Here is a 21,681-nt window from a genome sequence, read left to right as displayed (position 1 = left end):
TGCGGGTTCTCCCGAAAATACAGCGCCTGACATCTAGCTGGAGGGCCAAGGGACAGGCAGGGAGGGGCGGAGAGGGGTGGTGGAGGGGGGAGGAGGGTCCAGGGGAGCGGCAGGAAACCAGGCGACCAAAGTGCTAGGACAAGGTTAGGTGTGCCCTGGCGAAGGGCAGGGGGAGGGCGCCTTGGCGTCAGCGGCGGGGCGGGGAGGGGCGGAGCGGGGCGGGCCAGCGGGTGCTGCGAGGTCAAGAAAAGACCAGCAAGGGACTGTCGCCAGTTCAGATCTCAGAAGAGCAAGTGGATGTCCGCACCATGTTCGCGGCAATGGGATCCCTAGCGGCGGCCGTCTGGACAGACCTCCATCCCCGCACTCTCCTGCTAGGTGCTGTCCTCTTTCTGGTCCTTGCCCATTTCTTCAAAACACGGCGTCAAAACAACTACCCTCCGGGCCCGCCGCGTCTGCCCATCGTGGGGAACTCCTTCCAACTGGACTTTCATCAGTCACACCTGTCGATTCAGCGGGTAGGAGCGGGCGAACCTGCTGGGCCGCGTGTTCTAACCCTGACCTGCAGGGAGGGGCCATCCCGGGACGGAGGGCGCGAAGATAGGTTGCCCTAGCGCTAATGCGAATGCCTTGGTAAACAGTTGGTAAAGCTTTGTTTTCCTCACCGTAAACTGGCACGATTCCACCCGCTCTTTCTCCAGGTGAAATAGTGTTAACTGTACCATTTACGTGTGCTAGACATGTTAACATTTTTCAACTCATTTAACTATGTGTCTTGTTAAATATTATGAGAACATCCTATTGTAATATGATCATCTCGTCCTCTTTAATATTATTATCCTTGAAAAAACGCTGTACTTTCTCAGACGTTCCATTTCCCCATTTGTAAAATGATAATACTACCTAAATCCTCACCACTTTCCAACTGAATCGCTCCTACTACCATAGTGACTTGAGATTCTCATTTGGCCTTTTCTATCTGAAGTAATCATTTTTAAATGTTATTCTTCAGCTTAAATTTTCTTAGAGCTTCTAGCTGCTAAGACTCCTTTGCAGAATTCAGACTCCTTATGGAGCCACATGCAACCCTTATGACTCAGCCTCTTGCCATATCTTTGTAATTATCTCCCATCGGGACACCCTAACTGTGGCCACTCTGAATTCCTTAAAAATTTCTCCAACATCCAACACTTTCTCAAGAATCCTCAACTGGTCTCTTGCCTCTCAGCACAGGTACCTTGCTGAGAGACAACACTGTGCTAGGTGGTTGTGAATAAAACAGTGAATGGGCAATATAACACCACTTAACAGTAGACATGCTAAAAATATTAGTCCCCCTTTCCTTAGAAATGCCTGGAGTACTTTAAACACATTCCTACAGAGTCAAGTTGGAGATAGAGAAGGTTTTATCACTTTCTTAGAGAAACATCCAGTTGATAACACTAAGTAACAGGATTAGTCACAGAATTTTAAAGCTAGTCTCCTGAAACTGTACCCTTAAGAAATGTGTTGTTTAATTTCCAAGTATTGGAACATTTTCCTGTTTTCTTTCTGGTGATGGTTTCCAATTTGATTCTATTATGGTCAGAAGACATACTTTGTATAATTTGAAAAAAATGTGTACTAGTTTTATGTGGAGCAGGTGCAGGCCTCTAACCCTGGCGTTGATCAAGCCATCTGTACTCTGTGTTTTGATGGGCAGTGTTCTAATATGTCAATTAGACCTTACTGGATGATCATGTTATCTAATTCTTCTATACCCTTACTGACTTCTTATCTACTAATTCTATCAATTACTAGGAGAGTCATGTTGAAGTCTCCAGCTGTAATTACACATTTGTTTATTTCTCTAGTCAGTGCTGGTAGTTTTTCCTTGTGTATTTGGCAGCTCTTTCATTTGGTGCATACACATTAAAATTGTTATGTCACCTTGGTGAATGGACTCTAATTATTATGTAATGTCCCTCTTTATCCCTGATGATTTTCTTTGCCTGAACTTTACTTTATCTGGTATAATATAGCCATTTCAGCTCTCTTTCGATTAGTGTTTACATAGTGTATGCTTCTCTATTCTTACTCTTAACCAGCTTATATCATTATATTTGAAACGAGTTTCTCGTAAGTAGCATATAAATGGGTCATTTTTTAAATTCTGCCATTCTCTTTTAATTGGTGAATTTAGATGTAATTATATGTTGAAACAAGTCTGACGTTGTATTATTTGTTTTCTATTTTTTTCTTTATTTTTTATTCTTGTTTCTCAATTCATCTTTCTGAGGGCCACTTGAAGATATCTTAAGAATTCAATTTTAATTTAGTGTTTTCGAGTATCTCTTTGTATTTTGTTTGAAGTGGTTGCTCCAAAGATTGCAATATATATATATACAGTTCTTTGTCTACTAGTTTCAACATTTTACCACATCGAGTGGAATACAGATATTTTATGATTGTTTAGATCCCTTTACCCTCCCCACTTTATAATATAAATGTCTTAAATATTATCTTTACATACATAAAGAATTGTGTCAGACAATATTATAATTTTACTTTTAACTGTCAAACAATTTTTTTTTATCTCAAGAGGAAAAAAATAGTCTATTATATTTACCCATTTGTTTACCCTTTCTCTTACTCTTTCTTCATTCCCAGTGTTCCAGGTTTTCTACCTTTATCATTCCTTTCTATCTGAAAAACTTTATTAAGCCATTCTTTTAGAGCTGGTCTGCTGGCAAAAAAATTCTCTTAGCTTTCCTTCATTTAACAATGTCTGTTTCACCTCCATTTTCTGAAGTAAATTTTCACTGGATATAGAACTCTACATAGACAATTTTTTTTCAGTCTACATTTTAAGATGTTGTACTAGTTATTTCTGGCCTCTATGGTTTATGATCAGAAATCTGCTGTTATTTAAATTGATATCTACCTGCTTTCGGGAACTTTTCTTTGTTTTTAGTTTTTATAGATTTGATTATGGTATGTCTTTATGTTGAATTCTTTGGGTTCATTGGATTGACTGTAGCTTAGATCTGTAGGTTTGTCTATTACCAAATTTGAGACTTTTTTGCCCATTTCTTCATTTTTTTTCAACTCTACATGTATTTTCTTCTTCTCTGGGACTCTTGGACACTGATGGCACAAATGTTAGATCTTTTGTTATACTAACATAGGTCCCTGAGTCTCCGTTTGTGTTCTTTTTCAATCTATTGTCTTCATATTTTTCAGATCGGATACTTTCTATTGATTGGTATTCAATTACTAATCTGAAGTTGAGATGTTCTACTGAGTTTTTGCTTAGGTTATTTTATATTTCAGCTCTAAAATATCTCTTTGGTTCTTAAATCCATTTTCTGTTTCTTTGTTAATAATTTCTATTTTTGACATTTTTTTCAAGACTGTAATTATTCATCAAAACATTGGCATTCAACAAGATGATTTTAAAACTCTACTTCATTAATATGGACCCATCCCCTGCCATTTCTTAAAAGCAAAGACATATACTTTAGAGGCAGATCAGCTTAAGATAGCCCCATGGCTCTGCCTTTTCTAGCAAGATAGGGCATACTGTGGCAGAGATGAATGGAACAAAGATTGATGTGAGATTCTAGGCCAAACGAACAATGGAAAAATTGAGTTCAGGCTCAGTTTTTAATGTGAGAGCAGGATGGTGGAATGAGACTGAATCCACTATATTTGCTCTGATGGAGGTTGTGGGGCCCAGGGCACTAAGGGTGACATGGGTGTGCATGGAAATCAGGGAGGAGGGGCCACAGACATCTGGAGGGAATGGAGCCCTTCTATTTGATTCACTGTCTGCAGTTAGACACAGCCCAGTAGACAAGAGGAAAAGGCTAGGTCTTCTGAGAGTTGTCTCTTGAATAGACAGATCAGGAAAGACTTGGATTGGTGACCATTCACTGTCATTCATCCCATCTTGCACGTATGTGCACCTTTGTGCATGGTCATGACATACCCACACACTCTTCCATTCTCTACTTCCTGCCCCTGTCTCATTCTCACTTTCACTCTCTAACTCCCACTAAACTCTGAGGTCCTGGCGTCATTTCAGGTTCATGTTCTTGTCCTTGAATCTTACATAATTCCTTACAGATTTCCTCCACCATTCAATAGCTGTTACTTTGGCTATTACTTTGGCTATGACTCATTTTCCTTTTCTGAAAGGCAAGGAAAATAATTATTACTGGAGGGCATTTGTGAGATTAAATAAGATAAAATGTAAAAGGTACTTAATATGATACCTAGTGAACGTAGCCGTCTGTGGCCATGAGTGCCTTCCTCCCACACATTCGTGTGCTCTGGTCTTCTCCATCGCCATGAGCACGAATCCGCATTCCTATGCACACAGAGCCCGTTCATTCCTCAGAGACTTGAATGACTGTGTGCCAGTTACCAGAAAACAAAGTGCCTTTCACACTGTTGCTCTCATTATTCCTCACAGAACCCTTAAGGGAAGCATCATTTTCTTCCTTTTACAGCTGAAGAGCTGAGTCTCTAAAAAAAGTGAAAAAATTTCTCAAGAGCCCACAGTGAATCATAGAGCTAAAATTTTCACACAGCTCCATAGCTACAGTGCTTTTCTCCACACATGGCCCACGCCCAATAATGAATTTTCGATCTTCTAGCACATGTCAAGGGAGGGGACATTCTCTTTTTGTTAAACAGATATGATTCACTAAGTAGTCCATGCTTGCCACACCAGACTTACATTAAACAGATCTCAACCTTCTCGTGGTGAATTTTCTGCCTTCACTAAACTCTAAGATGCTTGAGGTTAGAGACCTTGATTATTTTATTATAATTATACCTACATAACTCATTCTTAGAGCAATGGTAGATGTTCACTCAATTCATATAGGTTGATCATGTAGATGAATGTTTTATAAGGTATGTTCACATCTTACAGTAAATCAAATCCAAGTCTTGTGGAGAGGAGAAAAGGAAACAGGGAGAAACATTTCCATCAGACCAAGATGTTCTCACACATGCATGCACACATAGACTTTCCTTGATACAAGCTCCCCTGACTATGCATGCTTCTTTTTTTCCTGGACACAGAGATATGTGTATATTCAACTGTGACTATTTAACTATTTTTCAGTATGTAAAGAAATATGGGAATGTTTTGAGACTGGAATTTGGTTACTTATCTTCAGTTGTTATAACTGGATTGCCTTTAATCAAAGAAGCACTTGTCCACAAGGACCAAAACTTTGTGGACCGCCCCGTAATGCCTACCCGAGAACGTATCTTTAAGAACTGTGGTAAGTTTCTTGACCAATGTAAGATGTATATGTTTTATATTCTTAAGGTGTAGTAAAGGTGCCTCAACGACTGTAATTCCCAACACTTCCCAGAGACCAAACCCAATATAAAATTTTTGATGGATGTGCACACTTCCCTATTGAAGGCACCCTCTTAAAGGATTTGGCAGGGTCAACCCTAATGTCAGGGATTTGCGAAAGCTGCATCTGCTGCATGAACTCATTCTGGATGCTTTGGTAAGCAAGTAACCCATTATTCGATGATAGCAGAGAAAGAGGCAATAAATTCATTCTTACTGGTTTCCCATTCCAAATCTCTTCCTGCAGGAAAATTGACATGAATCTCCTTCTGCTGCTTATGTAATTCCTTCTTCTTGCCTCTAGTTCTTTATGCTTTATCATTAAGGCTGTTTCATACAAGGTATCTTGAGCCTTCCAGTCTATGTTAGAACAGTTTAGCATGAATATATTAAATAAGTATTAAATAAACTTAAACATTTAAAAATCTAAATGAAAAACTCAAGTCTATTACTCTACTAAAGCATTTTTTCAGGTGCTTCCTGATTCCTCTTTGAAATATTTTGTCCATTAACTCTACACCCATTTACTGTATTTATTATCTTCCATATGAAGTGCAGTGCTATGCATCAATGATATAACAGTGAATAGAACAGATCGAATCTATTCTATGTCCTTAAGTAAGTCAAATTTTGTTCAGAGAGAAAGACAGTATCAATTAACTATAATAATTTAAAGCCTTAGTATTATGAAGATAAGTACAGGATATACCTACTAGAAGTATCTATTCTAGTCCTGAGATTCAGTGTTTGGTCTGGATTGGGTGGGGAGTTGTATATAGAAAAGCATGAATTCAATCATGGATATGCTGAGTTTGAAACGCCTTTAAGTTAGCAAAATCAAGTACACAGTTATATATATATGTGTCTGGAGCTCAGGGACAGAAATAGATGGTCATTATCAATAATTGTTATTTAAAATTTTAGGAGTTGATGAGATTTCCAAGAAATGGAGTATAGGATGAGAATAGAAGGCCTTATATTGAAGAATTCCATCATTTCAGAATTTGGTAGAAGAAGGTGAATGAGCAAAAGATATGAGAAGTTTCTGCTATAGGAAGAAAATCTGGAGAGTGTGGTATCCTGAGTATTGTTGAAAGAGTTTCAGGAAAAAAAAGCGTCTCGTGTTTCTGAAAGACTAAGTAAGATGAGGTTGAAAAATATTCCTGGATTTGACAGCAAGACAGCCCATTTCATTGAGACAGTGGAGGCCAGATATTAAAAGGAGTTGAAGGGTGCTCTGGAAGTGAAGAAGTGAAAGGAGTGTAGAGTTACCTGTGTTATAAAACAAATGATGGCCTATTGAACACACCAAGATGGGTTTTTTTTTTTTGACTCTGCCTGCATGGAATATTCATTTTTTGTTTTCTTCAGTCATTTCTTCCTCTATTAGGAACCAGCTTAGATAGGACCTCTCCTGTGACTTATAAAAGCTTGGCCTCTTAATCCATAAGTATGGATTTTGTCTTACATATGAGTACGTTCTTAGTATGTAGCATAACATAAATATTTAAATATACCTTATGTGACTAGTAATCAAAGTATGGGCTTTGGAGTCACGCATACCTGAACTTGAATGCCTGTTCAGTGGCTTATTAACTCTGTGACCTTGCAAAGTTTATTTTATCCCTTGTGCCTTAGTTTCCTCATCAGCAAAATGGAAAGGTGGTAATAATTGTATCAACCTCATAGAGTTTCTGTGAGTGCTAAATTACATAATGCATAAAAAAATACTCAAGTGCTCGGCATTGCAAGCAGTCAGTACATGCTAGTGATTGTATCCATTGCTTTGGGATTATTTCTCTGAATAGTTTTTAAATGTCTAATGCCCTTATCCATCCCCAAACCATTTGTTGGCTTTCCTTTTATAATGTTGCTTTCTTTTTCCCAGGATTGATTATGTCCAATGGCCAGGTATGGAAGGAGCAAAGAAGGTTCGCCCTGACAACACTGAGGAATTTTGGTTTAGGAAAGAAGAGCTTAGAGGAACGCATGCAGTTGGAGGCCTACTACCTCACCCAGGCAATAGAAGAGGAGAATGGTGAGTATTTCTTAGGACAAGTGCAAGCGACTGTGGCTCATTCATTCACTGAACAGATACTCATCAATTACTTTAAATGCTTATCATGTGCCCAGCACTGTGTTAGGCCTTGAGGATATAAATGTAAACAACTAACCAGAACTCTGTCCTCATGGAGGTCTCAAATTAGGCACAAGAAGACAGGCATTATATACATTATCGATTTTAAACCCTGGTCATTAGTTTGACTTCCTGGGCATTGACTGACAACCTGCTGTATGTCAGACCCTGTGTAGGGTGCTGTGATCAGAGTCTCAGATGTTTCTGTACTTGGTATGTCATCTGTCATATACACCCTCAGTAGAGAACAGAAACAAACCAATCTGAAAGATTTATCTTTTCTTTCACCTCCAGGACAGCCTTTTAACCCACATTTCAAGATCGACAATGCAGTTTCCAATATTATTTGCTCAGTCACTTTTGGGGAGCGCTTTGAGTACCAGGATGATCAGTTCCAAGAAATGCTGAAGTTGCTGGATGAGGCCACACATCTGGAGGCGTCACTGTGGTGCCATGTAAGGGGTTCTCTTTTTATACCTTGGTTAAGAATATTGGGTCTGATGTCAGACACAGATGGGGTCTTTTTAAGCTAAAACATAACCTTTTAGAATTGACTTCAACACAAACTTACTTTAATTCGATCTGTGATTCTAGTGTTTTTGATAATATTGTTAAATATTTTACTATATAAAAAGGACATTTCTAACAGTTATGTAAAGCCATAAACTTTGCATTGCATACATCTTTATTTCTACGTCTTTTTATTTTAAAAGCGCAATAGTGTCATTGCCTTTGAACCTATCCTCTCCATGTCCCTCCTTAACCCAGCCATCTCTCTCCTCCCTCAGAAGTGCTCTTCTGTGACTGGTTTCTCCTTTGGCAGATCGTTAGGAGATTCATCTGTGTTAGATGCTCTTTTAAAAAATATTCTGAATAGTACTCCATTTTATGAATATGCCATTGTTTGTTACTCTATTCTCTATTGATGGACATTTGGGTTGTTTTCAGGTTTCGGATGTTATGAGTAAAGCTGCCATGAACATTCTAGTACAATTGTTCATGTGGCCACATGCACTCACTTATCTTGAGTGTGTGCGTGACATACATATCTAGACATAAAAGATGCCTAGAGGTTTCCAAAGTGGTTCCACTATTTACATGTCTGTCAACAGGATATTATCAATATCCTAATTTCATGGAATAAAAATACTTGGAGTTCAAATCTCACCCTTTACTTTGCAGGCCCTGCACTCCATTTTTGTCCCTTGAGGCTTATAAGTCTGTCAAAAACTATTCAGCTTCTTGGTCTCTCAGCCACTTTTCTGCATTTGGAAGACACTTCTAAGGAAAAATTGGCCCCAGATGTTGAGGTCATTTGTCTGTTATCTAGAAGTGGATTTATTTTTATTTACTCCTACCAAGCATCCTTGCCTAGAGCTTTATGGATCCATCACACCAAAATGAGTAAAGCAGTTAACATGATTACTGGCACATGAAAAGGACATAATGAATGTGAGCAATTATTATTATTACCCAAGTTATTTTTTAAGTCCTTGTTCTCACTTCTAGTCATGGTAGTCCCCAATTCAGTAGTTCCATTTTTGTCCTTCCTATTAAGACAGAGCCTAGGAAGTCATGAGAGTTCCGTGGGTACCCAGCTGACTCTCCCCAGGGAGAAAAATTCCTGGAGGGTAGTAAGGGGCAATAGAGTAGGGGTGATAAGCATTTCTTGGAGTCTCAAAATAGACCAGGCACTCTGATGGACAGCCAAACATACTTTATCTCAGTTAATTTTCACAACAATCCTTTAAAGAAATAAAACATCATGACATGTGCAGGCAGATATGGGAGTGTGTAAGCAAATCCAGATAGTGGTCCATTGGCTCTGTGATAAGTACTTAATGGATCTCATGTCATTTGGTCACCAGAATAACTCTGAGTCCCCATTGGCAGATAGTTATACCAAGGGGTAATAATTTACATCATCATCATCATCATCATCATTATTACCAAAATATTATAGCTAGAAAGCAGCAGACCTAATAGCCAAACACATGTCATGTCTTAAGTCTAGGTGATGTACCATTATGTTATGCTATCTGTTTTTTCTACCAGATATTATTAGAGAAAATATATTCAAAACTACTTTATTTCAGTAACAATGTCTTACCCACATGGAGATGCCCCCATAATGGAGGCAGGCAAATACATATACATGTTTAATAAATATATATATAAAACATATATCTATACACATACATATATATCACATAAACATACATACACACAATAATGATAATTGCCATGAAGGAAAATAAAACGAGATAAGGGAATAGAAAGAGAATGGCAAGCATGCTGCCACTTACAGGATCATCAAGTAAGACTGCTCCAAGAAGATGGCATTTAAGTAGCATTAGTGAAGTGAGGTGCTGGAACTCCAGATTTTAGAGGAAGAACGTTCTAGGTGGAGGGAATAGCAAATGCGAAGTTCTCAACAAGGACATTCTTGATGTCATTACAGAGGTAATGGGACTAAACTGGAGAAAGCAAGATGACAGAGAGTGATAGCAAAGGATGCGACAGGTGGGTGCAGGAGCCAGTTCACAGAGATTTTATATACCCAGAGAATGATGTAGAAGTTTATCTGCATGTCATGGGAAGTTATTGAAGAATTGAGAACCAAAAATTGCAGTGTTCTGGTTAAACTGTTAAATGCTCACTCTGGTAGTTCTGTGTCAAATAGCCTGGGAATGGGGTTAAGAATGGAATCAGAAAAACTGTTGGAGGCTGTTACGGCATCTAAGTAAGAAATGGATGTTTGTGCTAAGATAGCAAAGCAGTTGGAGTGGTGAAAAGTGGTCTAAAACTGGATATATTTTGGATGGAGTGCTGAAATGCTTTGCTGGAGGGATGGAAAGAGGGATAAGAGAGATTAAAGTCAAGATCTAAGTGTAAGCAAACAAGAGGTAGAAAAAAACGTTTCTGTTGTCTTAAAAAGTGGAAAACTGGCACCATATTGTCTCCATGATTGTTTTGTTTTTTTCCCAACTAGTTATATAATATCTTTCCAAGGATAATGAGATTCCTTCCTGGACCCCACCAAAAACTTTTTAGCAAATGGGAGAAACTGAAAGTGTTTGTTGCCCGTGCAATTGAAAACCACAAGAGGGATTTTGATCCTGCCCAAACAAGAGACTTTATTGATGCATACCTCAAGGAAATAGAAAAGGTGAGGAAACCAAAGTTGTTACTTGTGTTTTGTCTTTAAAGAACAAATGGGGATGTACTCATTTCCTATTAATGCTGTACAAATTAACCTAGTGGCTTATAGCAACACACATTTATTCTCTTACAGCTCTGCAGATCAGAAGTCTGAAAGCAGTTGGACTGGGATAAAGTCAATGTGTTTGTAGGGCTGGCTCCTTTGAAAACTCTGTGGGGGAATCTTTTTCTTTGCCTTTTCCAGCTTCCAGAGGATACTATATTGCTTGGCTCATGGCTCCTTCCTGCATCTTTAAAGTCATTCGTGTAGCATCTTCTCTGTTACCATCCTTACATCTTCTCTTTACGACCCTCTTCCCTCTTGTGATTGTATTGGACCCACTGGGATTTTTCAGGACAATCTTCCCATATCAAGATTCTTACCTTAGTCATATCTATAAAGTCCCTTTTCCTGTGTAACATCTACAAGATCCAGAGTTTAGACATGGACATCTATTCAGCCTATCACAAGGAAGTAAACATAGAAGCAGTATTTCATAGAGTGGAAGAGTAGCATTAAGACAGGATGGATGAGGCAATTAGAAATAAAGATAGGGGTTTAATAGTATTTGGCTTGAGGCTTTGGGGATGCCCAAATACTGCCTTTTAAACCTCTGTTCTCTACCTTCTATCCATACCTGAAGGAGCTATATGAAAGAGCTATATGAAGGAGCTATATGAAAAAGGAAAAATAAGAACTGAGCCTCAAAGCATTGTCTTATTATTAGTTGGAACTGTGCCCAGTTACCTACTCCTTCCCTCAGTCCCCAGAGCAGAGTACAAATAAAGCTGAGTTGAACGCCTGAGTTTTTCCTCAAGGCCTGAGTGGGACCCCATATCATCCACTTTCCAAAGTTATAGGAAAAAACAGGGGTAGGGAGAAGGCTAATTGGATATGTAGCTTTTAACACAATAACCCTTCTGATTAATATGTATCACTGCATCAGTGTCATAATTTTTGACTCATCACCTTATCTCTTCCTACTGTGGAAGTTGGCAGGATGATGGATTTCTTTCTCATCTCCTCTCTTATATCACCTTATTGTCATAATATTAATATAAGCATTGATTTCTGCTCAGAGACTTCACTTGCTATATGGTGTACAGGTATGGGATCACACATTAAGAGGAATGTTGACAAATTCAAGCTTGTAGAGGAAGGTGGTAAAGATGATGACATGCCATGAGGAATGGTTGATGGAATTAGAGAGGTTTCACCTGGAAGGAAAAGATTAACTGAGAGATATTAAAAATTATTATACATGAGAAGAATTCAGTTTCATCTTTCTAGTATCAGTATAAATGTTTGTTGAGTATTTGCTGTGTGCCCTTTGCCTCTTTCATGATTCATAATGTCATCTCTGGGGGTATGTTTTGTTATTCCTACTTTATAAAATAGGAAACTGAAGCACAGAGAGGGTAAATAACTTGCCTTGGGTCATAGAGATAGTGAATGTTGTGGCTAAAATTGGAACCCAAATCTAGCTCTCCACTGTACTAATAGCTTCTCCCAAATTATAGGCATAAACATTAGTTATCTTGATTTTCATACACCCAAACTAACAAAAGCTTCTAGCATTTGGGGCAGAACAATGCTAATGATATTGCTGCAATAAGACTCTGCCTCCTGAGGAGACTGAAGGCAAAACCCTTTTCTCCTGGGGATCATTCCTTCCGCATTCTCTCCCTAGGATGAAGCCCCTGTGTGGTGGCAACCAAGAACCCTCTGAATAAACTAATCAACTTGGTGTTTTCTAGCATAAAGGCAATACTACTACAAGTTTCCATGAGGAAAATCTCATCATCTGTACCCTAGACCTCTTCTTTGCTGGAACGGAGACAACTTCAACGACTCTGCGCTGGGGTCTGCTTTACATGGCCCTCAACCCAGAAATCCAAGGTGAGCATGTCAGTGGGTATGTCTAGGCCAGAATAGAATGGTGCCTCCTGGAACATGCTGCACCAGAGCTGGGAGCAGAAGATAGCACGGTAGAATGGAAAAATGGGTAGGATGGTTGTGAGGCAACATGGACTTGAGAAGGAGCACATTCTTCAGCTTTTCAGGATTGTGATGGATCGAGAGTCCCTGGCCTCAAAAAATTCAGAATCTAGTGGGGAAAACGGTGAAGTTAATTGACATTGTAGTGAGTTGCAGGAAAGAGTTGCAGTCTCACATGAATTCTGGTCCTAGGGGAGGTTAGACGTCAGACAGTACAAAAAACAAACAAACAAACAAAAAGAAGAAAAAGAAAGAAATCTTGTCCTAGCCTTCCATCCTTTTAAGTACTATCTTCTGTTGCCCCGTTCAAACTCCTCAGTCTGGTATATCACACCCTCTGTCATGCCTCTTTCCACCTGTGCAGCCTCGACTCCACCCACGCTATGTGATAGCCTCATTAAATTACGTGTTGTTTGCTTTGCACTGCCATTATTTATGCCTCTTCTCTTCCCTCTACAAGAATGCATTCCCTTAATAACTAAATGATAAACCACTAGCTCTATTTGAAGAATCTGCAAAATGCTACCTCTAATAAGGTGTTTCCCCACTCCTCTAGGAAATTAAGCATTTTCTTCCTCTAGAGAAGACCTAATGCACCTCTATTAGGTGCCTATTACACATTATTTATACATTTTCCCCAGAGACTGTATATCTTCCCCATTCAGTGACAGTGACTGTTATAATCATTTTTCTTTCTCCAGGTCCCAGAACAGTTTGAGTACATGAAGGACTGGATCTGTTATGATACAGTTTTTTAAACTATGGGTAATCATTTATTAACAGGACATAAAATCAATTTAGTGGATTGAGACCAACTTTTTTCCTAAAATAAACATAGAATAGATCAGAATGCTTCTCATGTACTAAAGATAAGTTTGTTCATGAAACTTTATATATATATCTATATATATATATGGTTTATATGTGTGTGTGTATGTTTTATATACGTGTACATATATTTATGTTTATTTATCCTGAATCTTGATGTAAAATGCCTTTATGACAGTGAATTACAATTTTAAAAAAGTTTAAAAGCTTCCTAGTTAGGATATAGACTTGATTTCTATAATAAAGGCTCCTAAAAAATAATGGCTTAAGATGATAAAAGTTTACACTCATGTTCATAGTGGCTTTATTCACAATAGCCCAGAAGTGGGAGTAACGGAAATGTCCACTGATGGTCAAATGGACAAACAAAATGTGGACTATAACAGAATATCATTCAGCCTTAAAAAGGAAGGAAATTCTAACACATGCTACAATGTGAATGAACCTTGAAGACGTTATGCTAAGTGAAATAAGCCAGACACAAAAGGATGAATACTATATGATTCCACTTATATGAAGTATCAGGGGTAGTCAAATTCATAGAAACAGAAAGTAGAATGGTCATTGCTAGAGGCTGAGGATAGGGGGAAATGAGGAGTTATTGTTTAATGAATGTAGAGTTTCAGTTTTACATGATAAAAAAGTTCTGCAGATTGATTACATAATAATGTGAATATACTTGACTATTAAACTCTATACTTTAAAAAAGTTAACCTGCTAAATTTATGTTATGTGTATTTTACCACCATTAAATGTTTTTTAAATGGATAGCAAAGATAAGAAGATAGAAGTTTATTTCTCTCTCAAGTAAAAAATGTAAATGGTCTCTGCAGAGTCCAGTTTAAATTTTTTACATGAGAAATAACTTTTTTTAAGTGTACAGTTTAATAGTTTTTAAGTGTACTCACATTATTATGCAGTCAACCTGCAGAACATTTTTATCATGCAAATCTGAACAATGCATTGCTCTGTTATGTCTAAAACGATGCCCTTGTTGGCACTCTCAAAGATGGCTTCTCACTAAGGCTGCTTTTCCACTGACAAAAAGGGAAGAAGGGGATGGAAGCACACACCCTTCCTTTAAGGGCCCGTTCCAAGTATAATGAGAGTATATGGAACGTACTATAATTTTAGCCATTTCCATTCTGGTATTCCATTCCTTAGCTTAACCAGGCTTGAGGAAAGTTGTAGAATAATAGAATAACAGAACTTTCTCATCTTTTCTAGAAAAAGTACAAGCCGAGATCGACAGAGTGATTGGCCAGTCACAGTGGCCAAGCACAGCTGCTCGAGAGTCTATGCCCTACACCAATGCTGTCATCCATGAGGTGCAGAGAATGGCAGATATCGTCCCTCTGAATGTACCCAGGGAAGTGACAGCTGATACCACTCTGGCTGGATACCACCTGCCCAAAGTAAGTGGGGATTCCCAGCCTCAGATCTCCAAGCTCATCTTTTTAACAGTACGAATCTGAACTTGAAAAGTGGCATTGTATCCTTGTCCTAGCAAAACACTTAAATGGGGAGACAGCCATGTTACACTTGATGTAATACTAGTTATTTTCCTCCTCATGTGGCCTTTAGAACAGTAGTTCAGCTAGATATTAATAGTTATGGAGGGGAAGAGGAATCTTAGGTCAAATATGTTTAGGCAAAGATTGGCTTTTCTCTGCTGTGGGATTTCTCAGTGTCTTTTCTATGTAATGTATATTATGAATCTTTGTGAAGATACGGCAGGCAGCAGTTCTTAGACTTTGCCATGGAATTTTTTTCTTTGCCTTGATAGAGCATCTTATAGGACTAGGGACCTGCTAGAATCTAAAAAAAAAAAAAAAAATCTGCTTCACAATCTTGGGATTATAAAATATTAAAATACGAAGCGACAATTGAGACCACCTGGGCCAACATCACATCAGTGCCGGCGTTTCTCACATACTGTCCCCACAGGTATTTTTCTAGCTCTTTCTTATAACCCTGAGATGCGACTGTCTCATAAGAAACCAATCCAAATGTGTGCAATATTAATTATTAGAAAAGGAGAGAAAGGAATCAACTCTTATTAAGCAATATTATGTGCCATAGACTACATAGGTTCTTTCAAAATGTCTTAATCAGTCCTCAGAGTGTCATTTCTATTTTATAAATTGAGAAGTAAAGGCTCAGAGCGATTCAGCTTGCATGAGATCTCTCAACTACAGAGTGACAAGAACTGAGTTCCAGATTACCAGGCTCATCTTTTTTTGAACTACACCATGTTCTCTACACAGTAGTTACTTCGATTTTAAAAGAGTCTTTTTGCTATTGTTCTCAGTTGATCCATTTCAAGTCCATGTCCTCAACAAAGGAAATTCCTATCTCTAGAGACCCAAGGGTCTCATGATCTAAGCAGACGGCCCTCCTGTGCCCCCTAATATCCTCTCCGTACACTGCACATTTACATTCCCCATGCTTTCTCACCACCCATGTGGCCAGCCCCTGTGGATCCATTCCAGTTTGTCTGTGTTTCTCTGCATGTGTCATACTTGGAGACCATCTCAAGAGGCAGAACCAGAGGTGCTGTCAGCATTTTTCTAGCAATTCATTTAGCTCCAGAGAATCAGTGCAGCTCACTCATTCTACCTCCGATTTTTAACCTTGACTTTAATATTCATGCTGGGAACTGAGAGATCGAATTGACTATGTTGTAGAAGCTAGGAGCCATGGCTTTGATGTCAAATAGACCTAGTTCGAATCATGGCTCTACCTCCTCCAATGACTCTGAGCACATTATTTAACCTCTCAGAGCTTCGATTTTTTTATTTGCGAAATGCATTTAAACTTTCCTTACAGATGGAGATAAAATAAGGTCCAGCGTGTAGAACATTTAATCTAGTACTTAATATAGAAAGTGCTTTAAATAGCAGTTATTATTTTTTATTAATTCAACAAATGTTCATTAAGTACCTAAAATGCTCAAGTCGAGAAAGACAACCTCGAGGAAAATAATCATTCAAGTACATACTTAGAAACCATGATAACTCCCCAAGGAAAAAATTCACTGGTTTCTATAAAGAGGAAGGCTGGCCAGAATGGGGAGTAAGAGCAGGAGGGGTCACAGAGGCTTTCAAGGGAAGTGATGTTGTTGCTGCGGATAACAGAATGATTAAGAGTTAGCTCAGTGACAAAATAGGGAGGAAACATATTCCAGACACTGTAAACAACATTTAAAAAGGCATGGAAATGAGAGGGCACACAGCATGTTTGAAAAACTGAGAGAAAGCCAATGTAATGGGAGTGGAAGCAGAGAGAGTGTGGCCCAGACAGGGGTCAGACAATGGATCGATAGGTCACCTAAGGGTGATGGGAAGCTATTGAAGGGTATCAAGTTTAAGGTGTGGGTGGGTGGGTCAATGGGCGTGACGTAGTTAAATCATGTTCAAAGCTCACTCTGCTTTCAGAGTGTGGAACAGATTGAAAGGGGAAAGAGTGGATATGGGGCATAGTCGGCTAGCTATTATAGGAGTATTGACAAGCAAGGTGGTAACTTGGACTAAAATGGCAACAGTGAACATAGAATGGAAGTGACAGAATCAAAAGAAATTTAAAGTAAAAATCACCCTCACTGAAGGATTAAGTAAAGGCACAGTGAGTGGAAGAGAAGCCTGAAGGAGAACTCTTGGGTTTCTTCCTGTATAAGTGTGTAGATAGTGGTTCCTTTCATTGATCAACCTGATTCTATTATTAAACCTCTTGTGCAGTGTAGTAGACATTGGAGGAGGAAAAAAACGGGAGAAATGGGTCAATGAGAAGTCTTATACTTTGGTAAAGCTGCCATAGTTAACACTTCACTGAGCAGCCGGGGTGATTTTGGTATAGAACTGACTGGCAAGCTGTTATGTTATTCTCTCACTGATGCATACATGTCTCCTCCCAAATCCCACTCTGACTTGTCCCTATAGAGAAGATCCATACTGCAGTCAAGAGTAGTCACAATTCCCTAATAAAATTCCCAGCAGGCAATTCCAGTCTATCATTGCAAGTTATCCCATGGCAGAGAGCAGGGCCTTGGGGGAGGTGTGATTTGGGCTCAAAAGACAGTGAGTTGGGAAGGGTGAGGATATTGTCAAGACCTGGCTTGGGAGCAAGGGACTGCCACCCTTCTGCTTAAGTGTGTCATGCAGGTCAACCCTTGCCTGAGTTCTTGCTGCCTTTTCTAGGGAACCACGATCCTGACCAATCTGACTGCACTACACAAGGACCCCAAAGAGTGGGCTACCCCCGACACATTCAATCCAGAGCATTTTCTGGAGAATGGACAATTTAAAAAAAGGGAAGCCTTTCTGCCTTTCTCAGTAGGTGAGTTGCAAAAGATGCGTGGGCGAATCCAGAGTTCCTCTCTAGGCCCTTCCCTGTTCTTCTCCCTGTTGTCTTTTGTTTTCATTGGAATGTTTTCATTGGAATGTCTTCGGAGAGCCCTGCCCAGCGAGAATCTGTGACTGTGCTTGCTCCTCAAGATTCCCTGGGCTGTCATTGCTTCAGGCCGCCCTGACTTCTGCTTGCCTCTGTTGGGGATCTCAGCTTCACTTTGTTCTGTCTCGCAGAGACTCATATCTCATGCTTCTTGCTCACAAAGATGATTGTACACTTGCCATGTTTATAGTTTTTAAATGTCCCAAGTTTTTTCACACAGAACTAAAAGCCAGTTTATAATAAGGGGATGAGAAGGGGGAAGGAATGGAGCTACTTGCTTGTCATTATGGGCATCAAGAGTGACTCAATGCCATGGCTTGACTGGATGGGATTCTACTCTATAAGCACTCCCCAAAGAGGTCTTTTTGCCTTTTCTAATTTTAATTATGAATTTAAAGTCAAATTAATATTCTTACATGGTAGACAACTTGAAAGGTACAAGGGGGCACTGTGAAAACTCTCTCGTGTTTCCAAGCCAGCCAGTTCCAAAGGGGTGTTTTAACTCAACATTGTGAAATGAGTAACAAAAATTATTAGTATATTGCTTAGTATTGACTAAGGTATGTTTCATAAATTATTCTGAGTCATTTTCCAATTCCTTAGTTCTATAAATATTAATCCTGAATATCTATTATGTGCCGAGCATTCAGCCCTGAGGACATGACAATGAATGAAGTAAGAGGGGAAAAAAATACTATTCTTATGGAACATGTGTTCTAGTGTAACCTTACAAGGTTTAAATCACTATCACCACTTTAGAGGTAACCAGACTGAGGCTTAGAGCGGTTAACTATGGCATTTTTGCATCTCTGGTCTTTTTATACTTTTATTTTTTACATTTTTTTCTTTTTGCATTCAACATGTGTTATTTAGGGAGAAAATAAGTTATTGCACATGCAAGAGAGTTGGTGGTAGTGACTAATGTGAAGTGTGTATAGCCCAAGTAGGGTGGGAAAGAAATTAGCAAAGGGGAGGGGATGGCAGAAGCTTAGAGTGGGCATCAGTGCATGAGCGAAATGAGGCAGGGTCTGCACCGGTTGGTTGAGGCAGTGATGGGAAACAAGTTATATAAAACTGAGATACTGAGTCAATAAGTAAACATATTGAGGATAATGGGAGGAAGTTACAAATAGGGAAAGGGAGGTAACAGAATAAACTCTGTGTTATTGGATTGGAATGGAAGGTTATCTCTATGAACTCAGATTTTTTATTAGGTAGGCAGGTAAGTAGATACAGAAATAAGTACGGATGTATATATACATTTAAATATATACTCACATTGTATACATACATAAATTCCCCAGCTTTACCCTGGGAGAAATGCCCTGGGAGCAAGACCACCTTGATACCAATGAGCGTGTCTAATGCCCAGGTTTTGGTTCCAGGATATCATTATCCACTAAAAGGACTAGGACTTTTGGAAAGAGGGCTGAGGAAGGGAAAGCATAAGATGAGCTTGAAATATATTTTTGTGCCCCAAAGTAAAGAAATATCAGCTTGAACGGGTATTTACTAGCCAAATCTGGAATATCTTTACCATCGAAACAAATAACAGATTTTAATCCTTTGACTAAGAGCAGGAATCTATGAATTCATACTGATGTAAATGAATGAATAAGTAAAATGGGGAGGAGAGAAAGAATTTCCTTTAGTAGAATGCTAATAAATGTGGAAGGAATGACGACAATTTAAAACTCATGATTTGGCAACTACTAGAGTAATAAATAATTTGGCCAAGAAATAGCAATAGAAACTAGCTCAAGGAAGAACATGAGAAACATTTACCAAACAATTAGCCTGTCATCTTCAAAAATGCCAAAGTGGTACAAGTTGAAGAGTCACTTGCATGACAGCCAAATGCAATCTGTGATACTAAACTGGGTCCTTAAAAGGACATTATTGGGACAACTGGCAAAACTTGATTGAGATCTGCAGAGAAGATGGTGGTAATATCCTGACTGGGTGATTATAGTGTGGTTATGTCAAAGAATGTCCTTCTTTGAGGGTATGCATACTGAAGGTTTTATGGGTGATGTAGGCAATTTACGCTCAAATAACTCAGAAAAGATAAGTTTTTGTATTATTCTTACAATGTTTCTGCACATTTGAAATTTCAGAATTAAAGGCATGATATGGAAAGTATCACAGTAAAAGACTACCTTATTTAAAGATAGTCTTTTAAAATATATTCCATGGATATTTAAAATAACCCGATGAAGTTAAGGATAAGCTATTTTATAGCTAGAATGTTTATTATTATCCAGAAGATGTGTTAAAATACTTTATTTTGATGTGTACATTATTAAATTATTTGGATTCAGTACGTAGTTCATATAATATATAAAATAAAGTTCCCATCTTAAACATACACATTTCCACTAATGCCTTAGAGAGGTTACTTAATTTGCCCTGAATCACAGGGTTATAAAGTGGGAAGAGTTGAATTGGATCTCTGCCCTTCTGCCTCTGTTTCTGGACTCATACAACAAGGAGTAGGATGTGGCCAGGATAGGGCCAAGCATGAGCCATGGAGTCAAGGATCCAGCCTGGAGCCCCCACATTAGAAGCAAAGGCCTTACTGGGGGAAGGACTGCCATGTATATGGACTATTCCAGGTGTGAGGCTGAAGCAGTTCCAAGGTAGAGAGCCATCTATGTCAATGAGGTCCCCAGTCATTAAGGAGGGAAATGTGACATAGGGGAAGGATGCTTTCTTTGTACTTTAGAAACTGCTCTGACATTTACTGGCTTATACTTTTGGACCGTTTTCTTTTAAAGACTGAAAAAAGTTAACAGAGTTTTGTTTTCTGCTTTCATCAATTGTTTGTTAAATGATTTTTGAGAAGCTTTAAGCTAGACATCCACTTTCTTGGTCAGCCCAGGCCTCCCATGTCTATTGCCCTATAATCTGCACCTTAACCCCTGCACCTCACTTGCCTGACTCCTGAAGGCCTTGGGGTTTGTGAGTCCAGATTTATGTTTTCTGTGCTTTGGTTAATTAAGCCAAATGGTTGTCAGATTAAATGTTATTCTGTGCAAAAAGCCCCAAGGCCTAGTAGACCCTTCCTTTGTTCAGGTTTTAGAAAATGTGATAGAAGATTTTAGTCCCTGCTGGGCATTGACACCAACCTCATCTTATATTTTTGTCTTTCAGGAAAGAGGGTATGCCTTGGAGAACAGTTGGCCAGGGCCGAGTTGTTTATTTTTTTCATTTCCCTTTTGAAAAAATTTACTTTTAAGCCCCCAAACAATGAGGAGCTGAGCTTGAAATTCAGAATGGGGATTACCATCTCCCCAACCAGCTACCGCATCTGTGCTATTCCTCGAACATAAAGGTGTTGGGGAAGGAGAGGGGACAGGAAAGCAAGAAGAACTGGCATGTCCTTCGAAGACACAGGCGCCTGCTCAGAAGTGAGGGAACAGAATGAAAGTGGCTCTGAGGAAAGATTGTAGGAATTGGACTCAGAGGAAACTTGATCCAAATCCAGCTTTGTTATCTCCTCCAACGTAGCCTTGAGCAAATCATGCATCTTATGATTGACCTTTTCATCCAGGAGATGAAAAGAGGATAATGATTCCTTCTCTAAAGGAATAATGGCTGTAAGAATCACAGGAAATAATGAATTTTAAGTAATTTGGAAACTATAAAGCACAAAATAAAAGTTATAACTATAATCTGCCTACTTCCTGCTTCCTTACTCAGACATGA

General features: G+C 38.9%; 1 protein-coding gene across 1 annotated transcript; it reads left to right on the top strand.

Annotated features, from left to right (window-relative positions):
• The first annotated feature begins 250 nt into the window (after positions 1–250).
• On the top strand, positions 251–21,660 carry LOC107518358 (cytochrome P450 2J2). The gene is made up of 9 exons (XM_016159931.2): positions 251–518; positions 5,117–5,279; positions 7,248–7,397; positions 7,791–7,951; positions 10,489–10,665; positions 12,456–12,597; positions 14,752–14,939; positions 17,721–17,859; positions 21,127–21,660. The coding sequence occupies exons 1-9, from the start codon at positions 309–311 to the stop codon at positions 21,303–21,305; spliced, it is 1,509 nt and encodes a 502-aa protein (XP_016015417.2). The 5' UTR covers positions 251–308; the 3' UTR covers positions 21,306–21,660.
• Positions 21,661–21,681: the final 21 nt, after the last annotated feature.

This window comes from Rousettus aegyptiacus, unplaced genomic scaffold (assembly GCF_014176215.1).
Source record: "Rousettus aegyptiacus isolate mRouAeg1 unplaced genomic scaffold, mRouAeg1.p scaffold_m13_p_1, whole genome shotgun sequence".
NCBI classification, from domain to species: domain Eukaryota; kingdom Metazoa; phylum Chordata; class Mammalia; order Chiroptera; family Pteropodidae; genus Rousettus; species Rousettus aegyptiacus.
Note: the sequence above shows the minus strand (reverse complement) of the source record. Positions and strands in the feature narration are given on the sequence as shown.